The 25,036-nt window shown below is 34.8% G+C and overlaps 4 protein-coding genes and 1 long non-coding RNA gene across 7 annotated transcripts; 2 read left to right on the top strand and 3 right to left on the bottom strand.

Moving 5' to 3' along the window:
• The first annotated feature begins 2,362 nt into the window (after nucleotides 1-2,362).
• LOC125201398 (transcription factor GTE8-like) lies at nucleotides 2,363-8,507 on the top strand. Its single transcript, XM_048099484.2, has 11 exons — nucleotides 2,363-2,769; nucleotides 3,087-4,350; nucleotides 4,463-4,511; nucleotides 4,597-4,722; nucleotides 5,619-5,680; nucleotides 5,791-5,860; nucleotides 7,340-7,417; nucleotides 7,491-7,606; nucleotides 7,680-7,746; nucleotides 7,839-7,969; nucleotides 8,049-8,507. The coding sequence occupies exons 2-11, from the start codon at nucleotides 3,145-3,147 to the stop codon at nucleotides 8,310-8,312; spliced, it is 2,169 nt and encodes a 722-aa protein (XP_047955441.1). The 5' UTR covers nucleotides 2,363-2,769; nucleotides 3,087-3,144; the 3' UTR covers nucleotides 8,313-8,507.
• A 1,723-nt stretch (nucleotides 8,508-10,230) lies between these two features.
• Nucleotides 10,231-14,339, top strand: LOC125201401 (uncharacterized). Of its 3 annotated transcripts, none has more exons than XR_016135791.1 (4): nucleotides 10,231-10,516; nucleotides 10,917-10,988; nucleotides 11,921-12,272; nucleotides 12,386-12,511. It is a non-coding gene; the product is annotated as an uncharacterized LOC125201401 (long non-coding RNA). The 3 variants fall into 3 exon arrangements; XR_007172902.2 differs by having other exon boundaries at nucleotides 12,395-12,496; XR_016135790.1 differs by lacking the exons at nucleotides 11,921-12,272; nucleotides 12,386-12,511 and adding an exon at nucleotides 14,021-14,339.
• On the bottom strand, nucleotides 11,102-13,156 carry LOC125201399 (lysine histidine transporter 1-like). The gene is made up of 7 exons (XM_048099486.2): nucleotides 13,033-13,156; nucleotides 12,379-12,762; nucleotides 11,859-12,252; nucleotides 11,649-11,754; nucleotides 11,457-11,548; nucleotides 11,295-11,363; nucleotides 11,102-11,230 (listed from the first exon to the last, which is right to left on the bottom strand). The coding sequence occupies exons 1-7, from the start codon at nucleotides 13,083-13,085 to the stop codon at nucleotides 11,132-11,134; spliced, it is 1,197 nt and encodes a 398-aa protein (XP_047955443.2). The 5' UTR covers nucleotides 13,086-13,156; the 3' UTR covers nucleotides 11,102-11,131.
• Nucleotide 14,340: 1 nt separating the features above from the next.
• Nucleotides 14,341-16,895, bottom strand: LOC125201400 (lysine histidine transporter 1-like). The gene is made up of 8 exons (XM_048099487.2): nucleotides 16,704-16,895; nucleotides 16,439-16,596; nucleotides 15,989-16,375; nucleotides 15,344-15,737; nucleotides 15,135-15,240; nucleotides 14,953-15,044; nucleotides 14,788-14,856; nucleotides 14,341-14,710 (listed from the first exon to the last, which is right to left on the bottom strand). The coding sequence occupies exons 1-8, from the start codon at nucleotides 16,749-16,751 to the stop codon at nucleotides 14,612-14,614; spliced, it is 1,353 nt and encodes a 450-aa protein (XP_047955444.1). The 5' UTR covers nucleotides 16,752-16,895; the 3' UTR covers nucleotides 14,341-14,611.
• A 4,991-nt stretch (nucleotides 16,896-21,886) lies between these two features.
• LOC125201523 (glyceraldehyde-3-phosphate dehydrogenase, cytosolic-like) lies at nucleotides 21,887-24,027 on the bottom strand. Its single transcript, XM_048099677.2, has 11 exons — nucleotides 23,953-24,027; nucleotides 23,755-23,855; nucleotides 23,518-23,633; nucleotides 23,345-23,444; nucleotides 23,112-23,258; nucleotides 22,971-23,031; nucleotides 22,805-22,902; nucleotides 22,587-22,729; nucleotides 22,436-22,519; nucleotides 22,257-22,346; nucleotides 21,887-22,181 (listed from the first exon to the last, which is right to left on the bottom strand). Exons 1-11 carry the CDS (start codon nucleotides 23,978-23,980, stop codon nucleotides 22,136-22,138), a joined length of 1,014 nt encoding a protein of 337 aa, XP_047955634.1. The 5' UTR covers nucleotides 23,981-24,027; the 3' UTR covers nucleotides 21,887-22,135.
• Nucleotides 24,028-25,036: the final 1,009 nt, after the last annotated feature.

The raw sequence follows: 25,036 nt of genomic DNA, 5'->3' as shown, positions 1-25,036 counted from the left end.
AATATACAAATATTGATGATGTGGGGATGAAATGAAAAATATGATATGTCCTTTTGTTATAAGGAAATAAGCTGTTAAGAATAAATGGGATAAAATACTGATATAAAAAAAATAGTGAATGCTCTAAGTACTCTAACAAAATCACACATGTTAGTTTTACACTCAATCAAATTAACTTTGAGGAAGGATTGACTAAATTATTTTGAAGCGTCTCCAGAGTCTAGAGGAGCTCTCATGGAACTTTAATATTTTCATAGTCATATTAAAAATAAAACAGTTTTTTTTTTTGGATTGTATTATTAAAAAGAGTGAACTACAAAAATAGTCCCTAGACTATGCGTTTATCTCGCCAATGAAATCTGGACTTTAAAAATATCCCTAGCCAACCCTGGACTAAGCGTTTATCTCGAAAATAGTCCCTTTTCACTGTTTCGTGAAGAAAATTCCCTTTTAGGGGGTTTTGGGGAGTTTGGGTAATTTGGTCTTTTTACATTTTAAATTTGATATTATTTCAGTTATGCACTAAATCTGATATTATTTCAAAATTATCATTCTTCTTCCCTTTTGCCATCCTTCACTTTGTTTCTATATTTCAACATTAGATTTAATTTTAAATTTCAATTTTTAAATATCAATAAATTTTTTTAATTATTAAAATTACTACTAGTATTAAATAACAAATTAATAGTTTTAATCAATATTTGAAAGTGTCTAATATTTAACCAATAAGGTACGCCGACACCTTAGTTTTAATCATAAACAGATCATATAACACGATTTATTCTGAAATAAATATGCATCTAATGTAAGACTAATATAATTTTCATTTATTAATTTGAAAACAATCAAAATTAACTAGAAAATTTCAACAAAAATTCTCCTATATCAAAATTTTAGTATCAAATTTTTAGTCAACTTCATAATATTTTTAGTCAAATTCTCTTATACATTAGATGCATATTTATTTCGGAATAAATCGTGTTATATAATCTATTTATGATTAAAACTATTAAATATTAATTAAAACTAAGACGTTATCGTACCTTATTGATTAAATATTAGACACTATAAAATATTGATTAAAACTATTAATTTGTTATTTAATAGTAATTTTAATAATTAAAAAATTTATTGATTTAAAAATTAAAATTAAAATTAAAAATTAAATATAATATTGAAATAAAGAAACAAGGTGAAGGATGGCAAAAGGGAAGAAGAATGATAATTTTGAAATAATATCATATTTAGTACATCACTGAAATAATATCTGATTTAAAATGTAAAAAGACCAAATTGCTCAAACCCCCCAAAAGGGTATTTTCGTCACGAAACAGTGAAAAATGATCATTTTCGAGATAAACGCTTAGTCCAGGGTTGTCTGGGGATATTTTTAAAGTCCAGGGTTCATTGGCGAGATAAACGCATAGTCCAGGGACTATTTTTGTAGTTCACTCTATTAAAAATGAAATGTTTTCGAAAATAGAATCAACATCATCTCTATTTTTTCTTCTTTCTTATTTTACTCCCTTCATTAACTCACAAAACAACACTATATAAAATATTTTTCCCGAAACCAAATATTTTATATTTATTGAAACCTAAGGTCAATTCTCATTTAAAATCTATCAATGCTTCATCAGTTCTTCCAAGAACGCCCTCTAAAATAAGAGGGACGTTTCTATCTTCCTCCATATCCAACACAATAAAATCTTAAGAAAAAAAGATATACTCACTGACCTAGCATATAAACAACATTGCAAAATACTTTTGTCGAAGAAATGACTCATCTTCCTTTAGAGAATGTAAAAGTTAATATTCCATCCGTCCCTTAAAAATAGGTGCAATGGATATGGCACGAGAATTAAGACAAAATTGGTAAAGTAAGAGAAATAGAGAATAATGATATGATACGGTAAGAGGGAGAAGGAGAATGGTATTTAAAGTAGTGTTATGCATAGTGGAAACTATATTATTAAATTAACATAAATTTCTAAAAATATAATGCACATATTTTTGTGGGATGGATGGAAATAAAAGTGAATACTATATTTTTATGGGATGGAGTGTGTATAAATTATTTATTAATTTTTCAAGGAATTAAATATTACAATACATTTTTATTAATTAGTTAATCCCATCTAGTCAATGTCTTAAAATGAAAGTAAAATATATAACTTCTTAATTTAATTCCATAAAATTACAATACGAATATATGTATATAAATCTAACTGAGGCTGCCTTCCATATTACTTAGATCCAGATCTAGCGGTTAGGATCATCCGAGCAGACAATCAACGGTCAGATTTCCACAATGGCGCCGCCACCATAAGTATACGACCTGCCGCCCACTCCCACTGATACACGCACTCTCTCTCTCTAGAAAAAAATGAACAGAGTGATTGCGCACACTTTCTCTCTCCATCTACTACACTAGATCATATCGATATACACACTCCTTTTGGAGCTCAGATGCTTCGGGTAGCTTTCCCGAATCGACTAGCGCGCTTGATTCGGGGCTCCCTTATTAATCCAGTTCAAGCTTTTGTATTCTTCTAGGGTTTCGAAATTACTGAGTGTTTATGTTTTTACGAGTATTCATTTTCTCAGCTGAGCTCCCAATTTTTAATTCTCGATCTAGGGTTGAGTTATTCAATTCTCCAATTTAAGTTAGTGAATTTTGCTCTATACAAAATATTTCCGTCCCTTCCCGGGCATTGGCTGCTGGACTGGTGCTCGTGGCCAAGATTGAGGACTGGAATATATGTCAAGGTAATTGTATTTCAGCTCGAGCATGAATTGGTAATGGATTATGTTAGGTGTTATTGAAGTTAGGTATTTCGGCCCAGTCCAATTTGTATATATGAGTGGAATGTAAAATGTTGGTTTATTTCAGAGGAAAGTGTTGCTGATTTGGGGAATCAGGTTTAGTAATTGTTCACAAGCTGAGTGAGACTTGTTTAGGTTATTTCTTGAATTTCTTCTGCAAAAAATCTGTATATTTAAGCAAAGTTGAAAAGTTAACCAATAGTGAATTTTTAATATGTATGTTCGAATGAATGCAATTTTCCCCCCAATGCTTTCTGCAGATTATTTTGGTTGCTATAGTTGGTAAAAGAATTCTGTATAAGTGCGTGAAGCGGTATAATGATGGCCAAGAAAGATAGATTCCCCCCTGGTTATTCTGCTAGTGTTGCTCCAAATTATGAATCTGAAGGATCTGGCAGCTCGGGACGCATTGACTCTGTTGATGGCTCTTCTGCGGCTAAGAGAAAATGGGTTGATTTGAATTCAGCCTCCAGGGATGGTTTTACTGTACCCGTACAAATTATTCCAATGTCCAAATTGTCTTCCTTGGAGAGGAAGAGTTTGGCGCGTCGCTTGACATCAGAGCTTGAGAAGATTCGAATTCTCCAAAATAAGGTTGAGTTGCCAATGAAAAAAATGGTAAATAAGTTTACAAAGTCAAATTCTAGTGATGCTCTCACTTGCGCTAATGGACAACAGAAAGGGCTGCAAGTGGGTAGCTTGAAGAAATCGGCGTTGTTGAATTCTGCATCTGGGAAGAAAGCTCGTGGTTGGAATCGAGGTATAACGGGAAGGTTTCAATCAGCAGGCAACAACTCTCATGTGAATGCTAACAACGCAACACTTAAGCAGTGCGATGGTCTCTTGAAGAAGCTGATGTCGCAAGAATTTGCTTGGGTATTCAATACACCTGTCGATGTGGTGAAACTGAACATTCCGGATTATTTTAATATAATCAAAACCCCCATGGATTTGGGAACAGTTAAGAGAAAACTCAATTCAGGGAAGTACTCAGATCCTATAGAATTCGTAGATGATGTCCGACTTACTTTTACAAATGCAAAGACATATAATCCACCTGGGAGTGACGTCCACGTTCTGGCTGAGTCATTTAGTCAGTTCTTTGAAACAAGGTGGAAAGCTATTGAGAATAAATTTTTGGTGATTGCTTCTCATTCGGCACCTAAAAAGCCAAGGGGTATTGAAGAAACTGGAATAGCCAAGACATTGGCTCCATCGAAAAAGAGGAAACCGAGTCCAATACAACATGAAGTTGTACAAGAACCTACAAAGAGGAAGCTGACTTCTGAAGACAAGCATAAATTGAGCATGGAATTAGAGGGTTTTGATGGGGACCTTCCTGATACCGTCATTGATTTGCTCAGAGCACACACTTCAAATAGAGGTGATGGTGGAGAGGATGAGATTGAAATAGACATTGACGATCTTAGCGATGACACCTTATTTACCTTGAGGAAGCTTTTAGATGAACATTTACCTGATAACCAGAAGAACCTTGCCAGATCTGAGGCCTGTGAGATTGAGGTATTTTTTTTCCTTTTAGCTCATTTCTTGTCCCTCATTGTGGAGACCCTGCTGAAGTATGCATGTGTTGTTTTAGCATTACCACCAATTGATCGTTTCTCTTCTTTTTCAGCTCCCAAATGTATCAGGGTTTAGCAATTCATCACTTCAAGTTGATAAAGGTTCTAATTTTTGTAAATTGACTCTATGATTAAGTGTCACTTCTCTGAAGTTATTTTTTGATTATGTGATGTTCACTATCTTAAGGCAACGATAACGATCCCATTGACGAGGATGTTGATATTGGGGGAAATGAAGCTCCTGTCACTAGTTATCCTCCAGTTTTGATTGAAAAAGATGTTGGGGGCAGAGCTGAAGAATATAATGAAGCAGGTTGATCTGGATTCTGAATAAACAAACAGTAAATATTATCTGATTATAATCCTGTATCAGGACTTCATGCTAGCAAACGTTTACATTTTTTGAACTCTTAAATTGATCCCATGTGCTAGTTAATTCAGTGTGATATAAATGTCTGTTTCCTTGCATGTGATGTTTTTGTGCTGCAAAGTTTATGTTTATAATCTGTGTGGTTACTAATTGTGAATACGTCCTTGTAGAAGTTTTAAATGTGCATGCATTTGCACGGCTGGTTTTCAAGAGTTTTGATTCCCCATTTGAGTGCTTTTCATTCCTCACCTCTGACTGGTGTTTGGGTTTCCCCGTTTCCCTCCTCATTATCCATCCTCCACCACCATAGATCCATCCTCTGCCAGCCCCAGCTCTTCCCCAGCCATAACTCAACACCTCCTTCTGCTACCACTCCGTTGCCCATCCCCACCACACCACTGTTGCAATTCCCTGCCACCACAACCATGCCACCCATCTCCCCGGTTGAACTATTTTGGTTCTGGAAGTGTTAGATATTGTTCGCCTTGCAATTATAGGCAGGGTTCATGATTGACAAGATAAAGTGTCGGGTATTTTTAGTCCTTATCATTATGATTTCTCCATCCTAGCCTTTGAGTGAGATACGAATCAAACAAAAATTACAAAATTAGCTCTAATGGTAAAAAAATCTCAATGGCTTTGGGATATTCTAAAGTTCTATTCCATATAAGTAAACAATCAATTAACTTATCATAGTATTTTTTATCTATCTAGAGCTAAATGTTTAATTGTTTGTTAAATGTTTATAGTCCTCCTTTGAGACATAGCATGGTTTCTGTACCTTCTATGATTTGTGTTCGCTGAACCCTAAAATATTTCTTATATTTTTAATCTTGCAGGTCCAGACTCTGATAGAGGGTCTGAATGCTCCAAGGGTTCTTCAGCTGTAAAACAAGAGCAGGTCCCCTCTTATTTCTTTCTTGCACGGTTGCACCATTGTTCTCCTTTGGTCATAGAGTCAGTAATTGCTGCTTGTTGGTATTTATATAGTGTTTTTAATAAATGTTTCAGGATGAAACCTGTCACACAGCAGATTCAGATATTAAAAAGGTTGACACTGGCGAGCTGGTTAGCAAAGATCGTAAGTGTTCTGGATTTGTCTTATCCTTCTGTTTTATCGGATTGGGAGGAAGGGGAGAGGCTTTGTTCTTTTTTGGGATTTTAGGATTCGTTTCTATTTTAATTCCAGAGAGTCAGCATTTTGAAGATATCAACTTGCTTTGAATGCAATGTAAATTAGATTTTTGGGGTAATGTGGAAATAGCTGCTTGGACTTAGATCTTTTGGCTTCTGAAGTCATTCCTTTAGTGTAGGAGTTATGGTCCCATGACACATCGTGGCTCATCCCACATTGTTGGAGATGAGCGGTGTTATAAAAAGGCAGCCATGCATGGCTTGGCATTTTTCGGTGGCAGCGATGGCTGCCACCATGCCTCTTGTAGTGCCACGGCACTTTCATAGTTGTCATTTTCTCCCACCCATTTACCAATTAACCAAAAACCCAATCCATTCACCTATTGAAAGTAGGGGTTTTGGAAATTTTATCCTCCACACATTGGACCCGCTGCCTAAGTTTGCGCCGTTTCAATCGATGCACCTCCCCACTGCCTGCTGTTCAGCCTCTGGCACCGTTTTCTCAATTTCTGTATTACTGTATGCCTTATGTATTAGTGGAATTCAGATACACATACTCCCCCTGTCCCATTCAAGATGACCATATTCTTGAATGACATAAGATTTTAGGTGGAGTTGTTGAATGTATTAAAGTAGAAAGAAAAATATAGTTGAATATTTTATCGAGGAGAGAGAAGAGACATGTTTTATTCCCAAAAGAAAAGAGGATATCTTAGTTGAGACAAACTAAAAAGGGAAAGTAGACATCTTGAATGGGATGTATGTAGTATTAATATTATCGATTATTAGATCTAATTTACTTTATCAAGAAAATTGTAGAAGTACTTTCTATAAATAATTGAATAAATATATTATTAATGTACATAAAAATTACAGCATATATAAAATCCAAATTTTTAGAAAATGATAAAAAAAATCTCAAAATATAATAAATTTCAATTGAAGAAAGTACTGTTTTCTAGCAACTTAATATGATGACGGTACTTTCTTCAAATAAAATTATATTTTGAGATATTTTTTAGCGTTTTCTAAAAATTAGCATTTTATATATACTGTATTTTTATATACATTTATAATATTTATTTATTTATTTAATTATTTATTGATCGTAATATTCTGCCATGCCAACCGTCATAACCTTGTGGAGGTTTTTTTGTCGACCGCCATACGCCACTGATAACATTTCCATGAGCCTGATGAAGTTGTATCTCAGCTGTAAGTACACAGCATTCTTCAGCCCTGTGTTGAGAAGTAGATTTTCAGGCATGATGTCCTAAGTTTAGTTGAAATATTATTTATAGCTCTCAGCTCTGTGTTGAGAAGTATTTTCAGGCGTGATGCATGTTAAGTCAGCTTTCTATTATCTGTTAACTTCTCAGTCAATTACACGATTTACTGGTTAAGCTAGATGCCTGATTCCTTACAGCATCTGCTAGTGAACTGGACCACCTTGAAGATGGTTTAGTGAAGCCTTCCTTGAGTGATTCAGATGGACAAGTTGATGGTAAGAGCTCAGTGTGATGGATTGGCTATGTAAATATTTGCTGTTTCTTATCTGTCATTGTTGAACGTGTCAGTGGAGGGTGCACAAGATGACAGGCATGTCTCCCCAGACAAGCTGTACAGGGCAGCTATCTTGAAGAATCGGTTTTTGGACACAATCTTAAAAGCTCGAGAGAAAACTCTAACTCAGGTTAGTGATTTCCCAAATTTTCATCACTAGTTACCCTATTAGTTTTAGCAGCATGATCCTGATCTCCTGGCAGGATGAGAAGATGGACCCGGAGAAACTCCGACGTGAAAGAGAGGAACTTGAGATGCACAAAAAAAGAGGTAATTCATGTAATTGCTTGGTGATGGTTTATGGATGAGCACTTCTGCTCTCCAACAAAGGATTTTTAACATCTTTGCTTTCATTTAAACAGAGAAAGCTAGGCTTCAAGCAGAAGCCAAAGCTGCAGAAGATGCTCGTAAGCGGGCTGAAGCTGAAGCTGCAGCTGAAGAAAAAAGGAGAAGGGAACTGGAGAGAGAAGCAGCGAGAGAAGCGCTGCTCAAGGTTCGATTACCACAAACTAACTCGAATCTTATCCCTTATTCTCTTCCATCGAAGCCTATATTACCGTGTAACGCTGCAGATGGAGAAGACGGTTGAAATCAACGAGAATTCTCGTTTTCTTGAGGACTTGGAAATGTTGAGGACAGCCCCTACCGAGCAACTAGCACTAGCTAGCATTGTCGATGAAACAACTCCAGAGGACTCACAGGATGGGTTTGGGAGTTTCAAGTTCGGAAGTCATAATCCATTAGAGCAGCTTGGATTGTACATGAAGATGGACGACGACGATGAGGAACCCGAACCCCCAACAACCGATCCCAATGCTACTACATGCTCAATGTAGATGAAGGTGAGATCGGTTCGCCTGTTCATTGGACTCTCGATATTCTTGGTCTTCAACTTCGAAAACCACAAAAATAAGTCCTGAAAATGAGAATGATTCCAACCTTATTTACGTGGGAAATACAAATACGTATAGCTGATATCATGTTGTATGAATATATGATGGTGTGGAAGTGTGGTCTATATTGGCTCCTAATTTTGCTCTCTTCTCTCTTAATACAAGATCTAAGTATGGAATTTGCATTTTTTTCTATTGCAAATGGTAAGTTTCTCTTGTTTGGTGTATGTATACAATTCACACAAAAAACAGAAAAATTGATCCAAGTGAAAACTTCAGTACTACTTTCTTTTCGGAATTGCTTCAACAAAGAGAAATACTCCCTTTGTCCCAATTATTCCTTTGGGCATAAAGATTAAGAAATTGTATGAAATAAGTTAGAGGGAAGTAAACTAAAGTAGAGGAGATAATAAAGTATGATAAATAAAAGAAAAGAAAATCATGAGTGATTAAATATTTTATTCTTGTCAAAATAGAAAATAACGCCACTTAATTAGATATTTAAAAAGAATATGAACCAACTTAGTGAGACAGGGATGGGGGCTGTTATATTGCTAACTCAATGTTTAATTGCTAACTACAACTCAATAATAACCATTAGATATTCAAATTAAAGGCCTAGATCATCAACCAAGAAATGTCAATACGATAAAAAAAAACGTCAATAACACTGTAGGATTAATTCCAATAAAAATCAATAGGGGTATTAATGTCAAGTTAGTTATAACTAACTTTTAAAAGAAATCCCAAAACTTTAAATTCATATAGCATATATCAAATTAAAGATAATTTTATAAGAATTCCAACGATATACTACATGCATATGTTCCGACGTCAAAATTCAAAAAAAAATTCGTATTTTTTACGAACAGATTTATGTCAATACACCTTACCTAATATGTCAATATTATGCTTGTAAAATGTCAATATGAAACTGTGTTGACATTATTATGTCTACGTGTTGATGTATTTCATACACTGTATTGATATTGTATTTCTAAACCCTAAATTTGATAGTTGCTATCATCTTTTTAATATTAAAAAATGAAAAACGAAATTACACATGACAAATTGTAGACCACAAGATTTTTAAAATCTTATGGTCTTAAATTAGTTGTAGTTAGCAACTAAGTGATGAGTTAGCAATTGATCACTCCCCGACAGGGATGTACTATATAATGGACGTAAAGCAATTAAACACAATTTTAAATTTCATGTCATTAAATATAACATTACTCCTAAAATACAATGAAAAAGTACATCTATATTATATTTCCGTTAACCCGTTTTCATATTTAATATTCTCTCTGTCTCATTTTTTGGCGGCATAAAATTTTATGCAGTGTTGTTTTTTGTTAATGAGGAGAAAATAAAGTAAAAATAAATGTATTTCCATTTTTAGTAATTGATCATCTTGATTGGGACAAATCGAAAGAAAACCTAGTTGTCTTCTCTGGGACGCAATTAATAATAATTAACATTTCTCTCACATTATTTTTTCTATTTAATATAATAAGTATAACTTTTTTAATTTCTCTGCCGAAAAGAAATACCTAGCTATGGTAGAATGGAGGGAGTAATGTGCCATTTAAAGTGAGGCGAATGAAGTATTTTTTTTTTCTTAATATTTGAGTTATTACAAACAAATAGTATTTCCACCGTCCCAACTAAGTTGAGTCATATTTCTTTTTGAAACATACCAACTAAGTTGAGTCATATTTTTTTTAAAAATAAAAATCAAAGTATCCAAACGCTTTTACTTTATTTCATCACCTATTTTACTCTCTTTATTTTTCCTATTTTATATATATCTCTCCTATTTTTCAACTCAATTTCTTATTTTATGGAGTAGTATATCTCTCCTACTTTTCAACTCAATTTCTCATTAACATGAGGAAGTAGTAGTAGTTGTAGTAAGAATTTTGTAAATATCAATATTCTAACATATTTTATTTGAAATAAAAGAAAAACGGAATACTGTTTTATGTTCAAATTTGCAACGATAAAAAATGTCTCTGGAAATGGCAATTTTCCTCCTTCGCAAAAACCTCGTGTTGGATTACAGCATTGCCTGATTTCCTCACGGATATTCTCTACTATCTCATCTTCATTGTTTGGCCAGCTCGGATGTGGACATTGCAGCTAAGGTGTTTGATCTTATGTCTCCTCCGTTTTATGCGCTCTATTTATTCTCTTTTAATGGCAAACTTGAATTATTACAAGTGATTAAAAATCCTTGTTTGATATTTTTATGAGAATCTTTCTTTTTCTTGGTGGAGAGTAGGTTTACCTTTATTCTTTTGATTCACCTTTTTTTAAAAATCAAGTTTCTAATATGTTGTTGTGGTTTCCTACTGAGGTCAATTAGTTCTACAACCAGCATGCCATTTCAGAATTTTGTCTTGTAGAATGCATATCTGTTTGTGTGTGTGTTTTGTCATGTTTTACATTATGCACAATATACACTCTAAACATTAATGAAATAATTCCCTTTGCACAATGTAGTCCTTCTATTTGTAATCAAGTTTTATTGTTTCTACTTTTCAGGAACATAAGGAAAAAATATGTGGCTTATTTATCAATCACAAGGAAAAAACACAACTTTTAAATGAACCCAGGGTATTTAATTCTTTTCTTGGTTGCTATATTTCCCTTGAAAATTCATATTTATCCACATGTAGTGCATATATCATGCTTTAAAGCCATCAGAATTCGTTGCTACTACATTCTTACCCTTATTCTAAAGAAAGTGGTGAAAGTGCTTAAGAGTAAAATTCGTAGTCCTTAGCCTTCAGGATTATATTTCTTAAGCCTCCAATGGGTGAGAGTATCATCAACATAAGTCCAAGAATAATGCAAATCTGAAAATAAAGCAGATGATTAGACATACTACTTTTAGTGTTATAGACTTTGTGCTTTACTTACCCAATTGGTGAACCAAGATAAGCTGAATCTTTTAGGTTTATAGATTGCAAGCCACATGACACAGGGCAACTGAAATAGAGAGATAATAGAATTATAGAAGACTCAGCCAATTTTATGTTTGGTTAGAACAGTATTCACAACTGGGTTTTCAGAATTACTTACAAAGTAGGTTGTCGGGGCGAAAGCAAAACCTCCAAAAAATCCCAGCAGCCCACCAAAGAATGGGAATGTTATAGCAATGAACATAGTAAATGCTGGGGAAAACATGTAGAGATAAGGTTGCTAAAACTTTTACTTCAAAACTAGCAAATACTTCAGTTTGGTAGAGGGTGTGGGATTTGTTGGTAATACTACCTACGTAGATGTTGCGTGAGATGAAACGAAGCCAGAAGTTTGGTTTGAACCTCAATGTTTTCACTAACAGAGTTTCGATCATGTCAAAAACTGGCATGGCATAAATCTGCAGAGAATGGGATCCAATGTCAGAAAATCGAACACCTGTTTATTGCTCGAGAAGTGGTTGAAAAAGACAAAAAACAATTCAATAAGAAATGAAAACTGAACCTGGTAACTTCCAATAACATGGATAACCACAAACATGTTAGCTGCTGCTATGAGCCATGCAGGTTTCTCTAGCGACTGAAGTATGTTGTCCTCGACTTGGTTCCCAAACATCCTGTAGCCTATAAGAGCAACGGGGAAGTAACACAATGCAACAACGAAGTAGGCAACAAGCACACCTTTCCACATGGGCTTCTTTGAGGGCTTCTCTTTTGTTGACGGAATAGTTGCCTGAATCTCCAGCACCACATTGTGACCGGCATAGGCAAACGCCACCTCCCCCAGGGCGGTGAAGAAGTCAAAAACTTTTCCAGCTCTGCTGGATGCTGGATAGCTGTACTCAACTCCCTTTTGGACTCCCTTGTGAATGGAAGCTGTCCATGCTATCGTAGAGTAACTGTTTATTTGGAAACGAAAGTGAGTATCATTGTTGTTTATGAACTTTGCTTACAACATCTACCTTTTGTGATATAGCATTAGTTTCTATTTGAGGAGGGCTTTGTTAAAGATACTGAACACTTACGTTAAAGACATGACAGCTGCAGCTAAAGATATCCCAGAGATTGAGTTGAAGTTTGGCAAATGGGAGAGAACAAAATGGGCAGAAGCGAATATCATTATGAAGTAAGTAGTTTTGATATCCTTACAGCTTCCACATACAGTTTTGTGGAATTTCTTCAGCGATTTGCCTCCAGTTACCATGTAAACTATATTGACACCAACTTCAACGACTAACTGCTGAGGTACTACGATGTAAAGGCCAAGCTTTTCACCAAATGCGTGCTGGCCAAGTTCATGGTATCGATCAAAACGTTTTCCTGGTACCATCTCATGCATCTCAACCATTTGCCACAAAGTGTATAATGTGATGATCCATGAGAGAATTAGAATGGCAACTCCTGGTCCCCTAAAGTCACAAGTTATGGAATAAGGAATAGGTTTTGATGGGAGAAATGAAAATATAAAGGAGCAATATATTGATAGGTTCCTGAACTTTCATTTTTTTAAACTTTCTATTTTTTTGTAATGGGATGCTAAAACTTTCGTTGGTTCAGTTGGATCCTTGTCTAGTGATCCAATTTAACCAAATGAAAGCTTGAGACTAAATATAGCATAACGCAAAGCTTAAGCTTTACCGAAACAAACAAATTTGTCCTCAAGTTGAAGGCATGCTTACCATCCCAGAGCTGCCATGGCATAAGGAAGACTTAGGACACCTGCTCCAACCATGGCTGTAACATTGTGGAAAGCTGAGTACCACCATTTTGCGTTCCGTGATGAAGTAATTGGAAGCCAGTCATCTATTGCCTTTTGCTCCACTGACCGGTAATCTTCCTATAATTAGCAATACGAAACATTCAGACCATGTAATGGAACTAGAGTATAAAGATGTTCTGTTAAGTATGGAAATGTTGAAATGGTTGGTGTTAGAACTTTCTCCCACACAGTTCTCTCTATATCAGTTAGTGCCTTAGTGGTGATGATGAATTGTGTGAAACTACAATTTATCGAGATCCTGTGAGCCAGGTCTTTTATCTGCAAAAACACGTGTATAATTTATGTTGTACGGAGAGAGAATGACAGTTACTTTTGTTGCTCTGTATGTCTCTCCATCTGCTGGTGTTGAAGCAGGGATAGAAACATTGTCATCAGCTGCTTCCTTCGTTGCCATGGTGTTGTAGCACAGAAATGGAGAGAAGGTGCAGGGAACTACACAATGGCTCTTATATAGATGTCATGTATTAGCACATAGATTTTAAATGAATAAATCTTGGTTTGCCTGTTGGAAAGATGCTTCTTGCGGCAGACAAGTCTTCTAGGTAAGCGGTATTCACACTAGTTCAAGATTCCGAACTTTGTATTGTCATCACCAATGAGTGATGCCTAATTATAATAAACTTAGGTTCGTTTTTTGTTGTCATACAAGTTTACCTTTGAGTGTGTAGCTGGTTATAGAAGGTATCGTAATGTCCAAAATTCATAGAGATTGACAACACATAGAGATGCAGGCTCACATTGGACAAGATTTAATCTTGTATGCATTATGCAACCAATAAATTAACCTCATCCTTGAGCAAGGATAGATTATGCAGTCTTAGATTTCTCCATCCTTCATTTTATTGTTTTGTACTCTATTTCAAATATGATATGCTTCGTCTCTCCAGCTCGGCGAGTGAGGAACGATAATTTCAAGGACAGTTTCACCAGCCAAATGCAATTTTCTACTAGTTTTGGAATTCAAGGTACATCGCCTTGACATATGATATTACTTTGTTTTATTCTGTTTCATTATATATTGTATTATTCTCTTGGTATGTGTAATGTATTCTAAAGAGTCTAGGGTATCAAAGGACATGCTTCCTCATGTTTCGTTTAGACTATCTATCTAATGGTCTACATGTAGTCAACGTCTTGCATTGCGTTTCAGCAGCGTGTTATGTGTTGATTAAAAGCAAACTAGAACATGAAAATCAAAACAGTCACATGGTCATTTGCTAGCATATGATTGTATTTAAATTATCGTTGCAATACTGTTTTTCATTAACAAAAGCACTAATAGTCTAGAACACAAGCAAACAGGTTTATACACAGAATAAATTCAGAGATAAAATTGTAAGCATTGAATTGCTGGAGCAGGCGATGAACCCTCCACTCCTCGCTTAGCAATCGACACATCCATCTTGGTTTAAAATTCATCCAAATTTCTTCACCGATCGAGCCTTCTCAACCAGCAAGACACATCAATCTGTAGATGCTTAGGAGTAGAAGTCGTAGGTCTTTGCTTGTAATATTATTGACCTTAGCGCTCCTATTGGTGCTATAATCATCAGAAGGACTCCGAGAATGATGCAAATCTGAGTTCCGAAATCCCAAAAACCATCAGCTAGTGATACGACAAAAAGATATGCAAGAACATAGAGTATTAACTCACCCAGTTAGTAATCCAAGATAGGCTGAACCTCTTTGGTTTATAGATTGCAAGCCACATGATACAAGGCAGCTGTAGGAAAGTTTTGAGCATTTTAGATATTATGCTAACAGGAGACATTCAATCTATGAAATGCACAAACAGTATAAGCAGTTTAATTGTACTCACAAAGTATGTGGTTGGTGCGAAAGCAAAACCTCCAAAGAATCCGAGGAGTCCGCCAAAGAAAGGGAATGAAATGGCAACAAACATTGTGAATGCTGAAACATTGATATAAACATTCTTTTTAAGTGGCATAACATAACAATCATCTTACGGAATGGAGTTTGAATGCGGTATCTTTAACGTACCGACATAGATGTTTCTGGTGATGAAGCGCAGGTAGCAGGTTGGCTTGAAGCGTAGTTTCTTGACTAGGAGAGTCTCTATCATGTCAAAAACTGGCATCGCGTATATCTGCATCCACACATAGCATGTGATTCGATGACTTCCTTTGATATGTGTATGTCGAATTACTGAATTACACTAGAATGATGAAACACACTGAGTTTCATTTTACCTGATAGCTTCCAATAACATGTACCACGACGAACATGTTAGCCATGGCGATGAGCCAAGTTGGTTTGTTTAATGATATCAAAATGTTGTCTGATACTTCATTGCCATACATCCAGTATCCAATGAATGCGACAGGGAAGTAGCACAGGGCGACAACAATGTAGGCAACGATGACTCCCTTCCACATGGGCCCCTTGGAAGGCTTCTCCGGTGTCGAAGGGATGGTGGCTTGAATCTCCAAGACAACATTATGCCCGGCATAGGCAAAAGCCACATCTCCCAGAGCACTGAAGAAGTTGAAAACAGTACCGGCTGTGCTTTTCGCTCTGTAACCATATTGCACGTTTGGTTGAACGCCCTTTTTCAGCGCAGCCCCCCACGCAATCGTAGAATAGCTTCCCACACAAGACAAAATCATCATGTCAGATCATAGGTAAGTCGTATAAAGTTTCACAGTATATAAATATATATGTATCTCGGGATATAATCGGTTGATTACTATCTTAAATTGATAACTGACAACTATTGATATTTTACATGCATATATAACTCAACTACATTTAGTTGACCTCAATAACGTAGGTTGTTGACATAGTTGTCAGATATCAATTTAAGATAGTTATCAACATAACGGAACCCTATGTACCTCAAGGACATGATTGCTGCAGCCAAAGACACGCCGGAAATGGAATTGAGGTTGGGGAGATGTGAGAGGACAAAGTGGACGGAGGCGAAGATCATTATAAAATAGGTAAGCTTGATGTCTTTGCAGTGATCATCACAGACCAAATCATGGAATTTCTTGAGTGATTTCCCTCCTGTGACCATGTACACAATGTCCACTCCGACTTCAACAACTAGCTGCTGAGGCACGACGATGTACAGCCCGAGCTTCTCTCCGAAAGCATGCTGTCCGAGCTCGTGATATCGGTCAAACCTCTTGCCAGGTACCATTTCATGCATCTCAACCATCTGCCACAATGTGTAGAGGGTGATGATCCAAGATATGATCATCACTGCTACTCCGGGACCCCTGAAAATAACCCGAAATCGTTCAGTTTCAAGTCATATATACTGCAGAAGTTTCAATACTTACCATCCCAGCTCAGACATGGCAAAAGGGAGACTGAGAACTCCAGCTCCAACCATGGCTGTGACATTGTGAAAAGCCGAGTACCACCATTTCGCATTTCGTGAAGAAGTAATAGGCAGCCAATCATCGATCGCCTTCTCTTCCGCAGTCCTTGTATCCACCTGCACGTTTATTTTCGTTTACCTCTTCCCTTGGAGTTGCTCTAAGTCCGGTACAGATATACTTGAACAAATTAAATTGACATGTGTTGTGGTACATGGGAACTTACATTTTTCTTGTAATCGCTTGCAGTTGAATCATCAGTTGCCATGGCCATTAAAATTCAATGTGTATCAACTCTGGAAATACAAACTCCTCACCCTCTTAATATGTAAATATGCAGTTGGAAGATTAATGGAGTTACCAGAGATAGAGACGTTTTGTTTGACTTATAGTGAAGAAGGTGACATGAATTCTTGTTTATAAAATTGAAAGCATATATAAAAGCCGGCAGTTTTGTCCTAACAATTGTTTAATATATATGTTATTATTCAGACATGTATAACAAATAGATAAAATCAAACCAAGTCAAGAATGAATATTTGTTCGGCTGAATTGTGATAATCCAGCCCAAGTCAAGAATGAAGAAATTATACTGATCCATAAAATAGTGATCCAGCTATAACCAAACCTCGATCGGCGTGAAGTTTTTGTTTAGTTTAATTCAATGCGACATATACACAATCCTATCAAATAAGGTAATAACTCTCTGTATCGATCGTTTTGTCCAGAACATGTTAACTACTAAACGAATAATTAAAAAATATCAACAGATGACAGAATAAAAAATATCAACAGATGACAGAATAAAAATATCAATACATCATCAATCATTGATATTATATTGACAATTTTTGTTACTATTATTTTATCATCTGTTGACATTTTGTTATATTTCAGAGCATAATTTGAAGTTTATAATGTTCATTTGATTACATCCCAAACATATATTTAAATACTCCGTATTAAAAACCTTTCCAAATTATTGTGTTTAATACATAATGTGCTTTGAGTTTCAAGATGTACATATTTTAATTCAAAAAAAATTTAACTTTTTAACTTAGTTGGTAATAAAAAAATATTTAACGAAAAACTAATAGAATCAAAAGTATATTTTGATCCCATTGATGCTAATCTTGTGAATTTTGGATAAATATGTTTCTTTTGATAAACATAAATTTAATATTTCTAGTATACTCAAAATAGTAAGAATACATTATGGGCTTGTTTTTTGTTAAGAAAATTAATATCCCCTCTGTACCAAATAAGACGACACATTTTTTTTTTCTTTCAGTTTGCTAAAGATTCTGATTCTAGAGAATATGATTCCCGATAGATTACTTTTCTATGTAAAGAAATATAAAAAAAATTGTTAGGATTTTAAATTTATATAATTAGTTAAATTCATTCAAGTGATTGAAATAATAAATGGATTAACAAATTGACATAATAATAATTAAAATATTTATTAAAAGAATAATAATAATTATAATATACTTAATAATTTAAAATGGTACTCCTTCCGTCTTATAAAAATATGTGTATTTTAATTTTCGTCCGTCCCATAAAAATATAGATATTTTCATTTATGGAAAGCTATCCGAATTTTTACTTCTATACATGAAGTTATTTACAACTTATATCAGCATCAAAACACTAACAATAATAATGTGGATCCCACTATGCACTATCCTACTTTAACTACTACTACTATTATCCTCACATCTTTTATTTTACCAACATTGTCTTAATTTCTGTGCTATATCATTAAATATACGGAATTAATAATCAATATAAAACATTAAATAATTATTTATAATATTAATAAAAAAGTGTGAAGGAAGGGAGAAATTTACTAATAGTATTTGTAAACTTATTCCTCTGGGTCGCAATTTCCGGCGATTTGCCAGCAATAGTCAACTTTAGCTATTCCATTAATTGGACATTTACTATTGCATCGTTTACTTGAACTAATCAAGCATTTTCGGTGCAAATCATATTACATAAAATAAATGCACAAATCAGATAATAAAGATTTGCGAGATGATAAACGTTGACCTCATATTTATTTTATTTTTGACAGAGCCATGGAAAATTGGAATCTCGTACTTACTAATATAGTAATATTCTATACATTATTTATATTATATGATTAAATCAAATCTCTCCATCTTTCTCTCTTAATTAAATCAAATCTAAAGATATATGGCAAAGTATAGGGAGGCTGATGCAGGTAGAATATTGCGACCGCCAGAAAGCTGTATTCATACTTGGTTATCAATTTTTACAAAAATATTAGGATTCGATTTTTGTAACAAATTTTATTTTGTAATCTATATTTAAAACTATTTTAAGAACAGCTCACACAAAAAATATATTGATTAAATATTATAATTGAGATTTATGAAATTATGAGTAAGCCAAAAATTAATAATTTTATTAAAATAACTAAATGTTGAATGCACAATCAAAGCTTGAATCGAGAGACATGTTTGTAAAACTGGAAAGGAAATCTTATATCGAAAAAATGATAAAGATTACGGCTTAATAAAATGAATTCTACTATTAATTATATAGTTGGATCAACCCTGCTGCCTCGGTCAAGTCACTAGTATCCGTATACTTTGAGATTTAATTTTTTAAATCTTGTTTCGTTTGAAATGTATTTTGGTGGTTTAAATATGTTATTCGAATTAGGTTGTCAAGTTTTAACCTTTAATTCGTCATGGGTTGTTAGAATATTTTTGGTTAATGATCCTTGTACTTCAACATCATCATTTGGTATTTGTTTTTGTTCTGAGTGATTTTGAAAAAGAAAATAATATGTGCCCATAGTGACGTCACATATTGATTCTTAGGTTATCTACGCCGGTAGCCGGACGGTGGAAACACAATGATTTTCCGGTGAGGTGGGGGAAAAGAATCCTTGTGTATTTATGTAGAAAACATCTTTTACTACTAGTAGTATTTTTGTTTTACAAACATGCTTAGTCAACTCGTAGTGTTGTGTATTTATCCAAAAGTAGACAGATGTTAATCAGCTTGTGCATGTAGATGTTAGTCCCTCCGTCCATGATTAAGAATCTCATTTCTAAATGACGCGGGTTTTAAAAAATGTTAAAAAAAATGACTGGAAGAAAATTAGTGGAATATGGATCCCACTTGTATATACATTTAAATGATATGTGAGTGGAATGAGTTAGTTGAATGTGAGGTCTCTTTATCATTTATGATAATTATAAACCGGAACTCTTATTCGTGGACAGATAAAAATAAAAAGACTCTTATTCGTGGACGGAGGGAGTAACAATTTGAAGGGAGAGAATACGTGATCTTGATTTTTGTTAATCGTGGACGGAGGGAGGGAGTAGTATTTTTGTTTTACAAACATGCTTAGTCAACTCGTAGTGTTGTGTATTTATCCAAAAGTAGACGGATGTCAATCACCTTGTGCATGTAGATGTTACTCCCTCCGTCCATGATTAAGAGCCTCAATTATAAATGACGTGGGTTTTAAAAAATGTTTAGAAAAGTGGGTGTAAGAAAATTAGTGGAATAGGGGTCCCATTTGTATATACATTTAAATGATATGTGAGTGGAATGAATTAGTTGAATGTGAAGTCTCTTTATCATTTATGATAATTGTAAACCGGAACTCTTATTCGTGGACAGATAAAAATAAAAAAACGAGACTCTTATTTATGGACGGAGGGAGTAACAATTTGAAGGGAGAGAATACGTGATCTTATTTTTTCGGGGACGTTAATAGTAATCTTTATCGTTCATACTATGTTGTTAAAAGTGGTCGGTCATACATTGATACATATATATCCAATATTCTTCTCACTCCATCTATATCCAATATTTTACTCATTCTCCGTGAAATATTGTTCACATTTAACTCACGCAAAATTTAAGAATTTAAAAAGTTAATGGAATGTGAATTCCACATTTATATATCAGTTTAAAATTTGAGTATAAGTTAGTGGAAAGTAAGTTTTATTTACTAAAAATAAAAAGAAAAAGTGAAAAATATTGTGCAGATGGACCGAAATAGCAAAAGCATACAACATTTTATAGACAAAGGCAGTATAATTTTTAATATTCTTTCCGTTTCTTAAAAGAGAAACTTTAAAAATTGCACGAGTTTAAATTAACGTAAAATTGGTAAAATAAAAAAAGTCAGAGAAAAAAGTAAGTAAAGTAAAAGAAATTAATAAAAAAATAGTGGATTTATGTTAGTGAATTGTATGGCTCATTTTAAGTGGAAAGTTTATATTTTTGAAAAACAGACTAAAATAGGATCGAAAGTATTTTTAGTTTTAGAAAACGAAAGAAATTTAAAATAATACATTGATTTTTAATTCATAATCATTATTTGGGAGAGGTGACCAAGTTGTTCAGGACACAAAATTGGTTACAACCCCTTTCTTTTCTGCACATTCTCTCTTAATACAGTCATTTTATTGAAAATATAGAGCAATAGCAATGCAAACCTTTATTTCACCACTTAAATTTTCATTGACATATATTTTCTATTCCCAATAGCAATGAATAGGAAAAAGACCGGAAATGAAAGTAGCCCCCACAAACTATGAGCTCTTTACAATAAATAATTGCTTCTGCGAAAGAATGATCCATAACTTATATCCAAGCAGCATATATACCTGTAGACGTATATCGATCCTGCCCATGCTACTGAACATTTAGATGCTACTTTTATACTATCAACATGATTAATGATCAAAGGGATATATCCCACTGTTAAATTCTTCAAATCATTGTCTCACATCGGCTTGGTGATGATCCTAGCTTCTCTATATAAGTGTAGATAACCCTCCCCCTTATGAAGCCTTTTAAGGGGTGAGTGACTCATTTCTAATATGGTATCAGAGCTGGACCCAAGTCGATGATGGTTTATCTCTTTATCTCTTCTCTTGCCTACCCACGTGATGGAAGTCCGATGTGTCATTCCGGCCCACACGTGAGGAGGTGTGTTAAATTCTTCAAATCATTGTTCCACATCGGCTTGGTGATGATCCTAGCTTCTCTATATAAGTTTGGATAATCCTCCCCCTTATGAACCCTTTTAAGGGGTGAGTGACTCATTTCTAATACCCACGTTTAATCCTTCCTTACTAAGTTTAAATATATATTTTAGCAATTCATAACAAGACACCAATTATTAATTAATCTTCCACATTTCTCATACTAAATTAATTTCAATGCTACTTAAAATATTTAATTAATTCTCAATTTTGTTAATTTTTGAATTGTTTATGATTTCTGCATCTCGAGGGCCTTCCATATTTTTATACTCCTACTAGAGTATGTTCAATTACATCATATTTTTGAGTTGAAACTTGAAGTAAATATTTCTTTTTGAGTTGTGAGTTGTAATATAAGAGGTACTAAAATCATTTCAACTTGTTTCAAATATCAGTAGAGGAATTAATGATTCCATTGCAACAAAATTTGGCAACACTAATAATACCTACTATAAGCATGATGAAATCCAAGAGAAAAAACTTTGGTGATAGAGGGAAACTTATCCTCATCACAACAATTAAATTATTTCAAACTACCTAACCAATTTTGGAAACTGAGATAGATTAGCATGCCGACGAAATTATTACGCTCGTGCAAGGCAACATAACGAGATCAAGCGACAGACGCCATGTGTCGGATCAAGTCCACAACGCGGTTGCTGCATATCCAACGCAACGTTACTAATTTACACTCCCAATTTATGATCAAGGTGAAGTTGAAGTTGTTTGTTTACCTGTAGCCCCATTCGTTGTCGTACCAAGAGACAACCTTAACGAAGTTCCCATTCAGCGCAATTCCAGCCTTGGCATCGAAGATGCTAGACCTGTTCAACACCAAGCAAATGTATGAGCAATGCAAGGAAACCAACATTATCATCATGTATAGTTGTTTGTGTAGAGAACTCTGACTTACCTGCTGTCACTAATGAAGTCGGTTGAAACGACATCGTCTTCTGTGTATCCCAAAATCCCCTTCATTTTACCCTCAGATTCTTGCCTGCATAAAATGGTTGAGAAATGGCAAGGTAAAGAGTATTGAGAGAGAGGAGTGACATGTAGTATACTTGATAACAGCCTTGATCTCATCATACGAGGCTGCCTTTTCGAGCCTAGCAGTGAGATCAACGACTGAGACATCAACGGTTGGGACACGGAAAGCCATTCCAGTAAGCTTTCCATTTAGTGCAGGAAGTACTTTCCCAACAGCCTGTGAATTCATTCATTACACATTCATTTTCACAATGCATTTACTTACTTGAACAAACATGTTTTTAAAAGCTACCTTAGCAGCTCCAGTGCTGCTAGGAATGATGTTAAACGAAGCCGCTCTTCCACCTCTCCAATCCTTCATCGAAGGACCATCCACCGTCTTCTGTGTCGCTGAACAAAACAACGACACACGCTTAATTTATCGACCAAAATCACGAGATAATTGTAATTAGACATACCGGTCATGGAGTGCACAGTCGTCATCAGCCCCTCAACAATACCAAACTTGTCATTAATAACCTAAAACAACACAACTAAAAATCAGTAAATCGCGATTCGCTTCCTTGAAATGAAACAGTAACAGAGAGGGAAGAACGAACCTTGGCCAACGGGGCTAGACAGTTGGTAGTGCAACTAGCATTCGAAACGATATTGATGTCCTTCTTATATTCCTTCTCATTCACACCAACAACAAACATGGGGGCATCCGCGCTCGGGGCAGAGATTATAACCTTTTTCGCACCTCCCTAAATCATCACGAAACCAACCCTCTCTCAAACTATCGCTAAACAACACGAACAAGCGAATAAAAATCATACTAGTATGCACACACCTTGAGATGTGCTGATGCCTTGTTTGTGTCAGTGAAAACTCCAGTAGACTCGACCACATAATCAGCTCCGGCCTGGCCCCATGGGATTTCCTCGGGGTTCCTATTCATACACCATCAACCAACTGAATTGTATGTAACTAGACGAGCTAGCAACGATGTGGATAAAAGAATACCTCATGCCAAATACAGTCACCGGCCTGTCTCCAAAGAGCAAGGTCGTGGAATCCTTAACCTTCAGGTCGTGCTTCTTCCACGGACCGTGAACACTGTCGTATTTGAACATATACGTCTGTCACATTACATACATCAATTTCTTAGTTACAGCAACAGAGGATGATCAGCTCAATAAAATTTTTAAAAAATGACAATTATTCGATTCGAGCAAAAACAATGCAGAGAATTAAAACTACCATGTAATCAGTAGTGATGAATGGATCATTAACAGCAACAAGCTCAACATCATCACTCAACAGGGCAACTCTGGCGACCAGACGCCCGATTCTTCCGAATCCTACGCTCAATCATTTTTCGGTAAATTCATATAATTATGCATAATATCATCAAAATACATAGGGAAAAAAAAGCAAAAAAAATGAAGGAACAATTACCATTAATCCCGATCTTGATCTTTGCCATGATGAAGAAAAATAGAGAGAAAATGAGATTGTAATAGAGATTGTGTAGCAGAGTTTGAGTAGTGTGTATATATAGGAGTAGAAGAAATGTGGATTCAATGTGGAGCTTAGACACTAAACACGTGCGAATAATTTACTTGGATAACCGTTTTTCGCGGCAACTTTGTGATTTTAGTTTTACACGGTCTTAACCAATAACTAATGCATCACATATCATTTAACAGTTAATACTATGTGTTACAGATAATAAAAACTGTAGTTTTGTATTTTGTATGAATAATTCGAGAATGATGTGTTACCGATAATAAAAATAATTTCAATGTACATATATAGGATAGGATTTGTAAAAAAAATTTATCTAACGCCTAAATATAGCTCATGATATATACACAATTGAAAAACTATATCTGCATGTAGGAATATATTATGCCAAAAATAATTTCTCCGTTAAAATTCACCAGTTTTTTCTAATTGTTGTTATATACGAATATGTGTGTGAAATAAGAAAAGATTCCATTTAAGTACTACTTTTACCAGTTTTCCCACGAAAAGATTCCACGAAAATTTGTCCCAGTTTTCCATTTTCGTCCGTCCTCCAAAATTTGTCCCATTTCACTTTTACCATTTTTGATAGTGGACCTCACATTCCACTAACTCATTCCTACTCACATTTTATTATAAAACTAATATATAAAAGTAGGACCCACAATCTACTAACTTTTTCAGCTCACTTTCCATTACATTTCTTAAAACCCGTGTCCGGTCAAACCGGAACAAATTTTCGTGGACGGAGGGAGTAGTACTTATCAATTCTATAATATATATAGCTAAATTAATATATGGTAAATATCCCTAAAATTCGCCGTCAAAATAAGCTGCCACGATTACAATTTTATATGTAATATTTTTATTTCCTAATCTCATTGGCTATATCAAATTTCAAATAAAAGGAATATAAGCATCTGCCTCTCTCTTCTCTTTATATTTTCTGTTTTCTCTTCTTTTTAACCAAAGGATGCAGATCATTGATAAGGTGCCAAATATATGTATATGATTA

The sequence above is a fragment of the Salvia hispanica genome, chromosome 2 (assembly GCF_029641045.1).
Source record: "Salvia hispanica isolate PSC_SH4W2 chromosome 2, Shi_PSC_v1, whole genome shotgun sequence".
Taxonomy (NCBI): Eukaryota; Viridiplantae; Streptophyta; class Magnoliopsida; order Lamiales; family Lamiaceae; genus Salvia; species Salvia hispanica.
The sequence above is the reverse complement of the archived record's forward strand: the minus strand, read 5'-3'. Positions and strand labels throughout refer to the sequence as shown.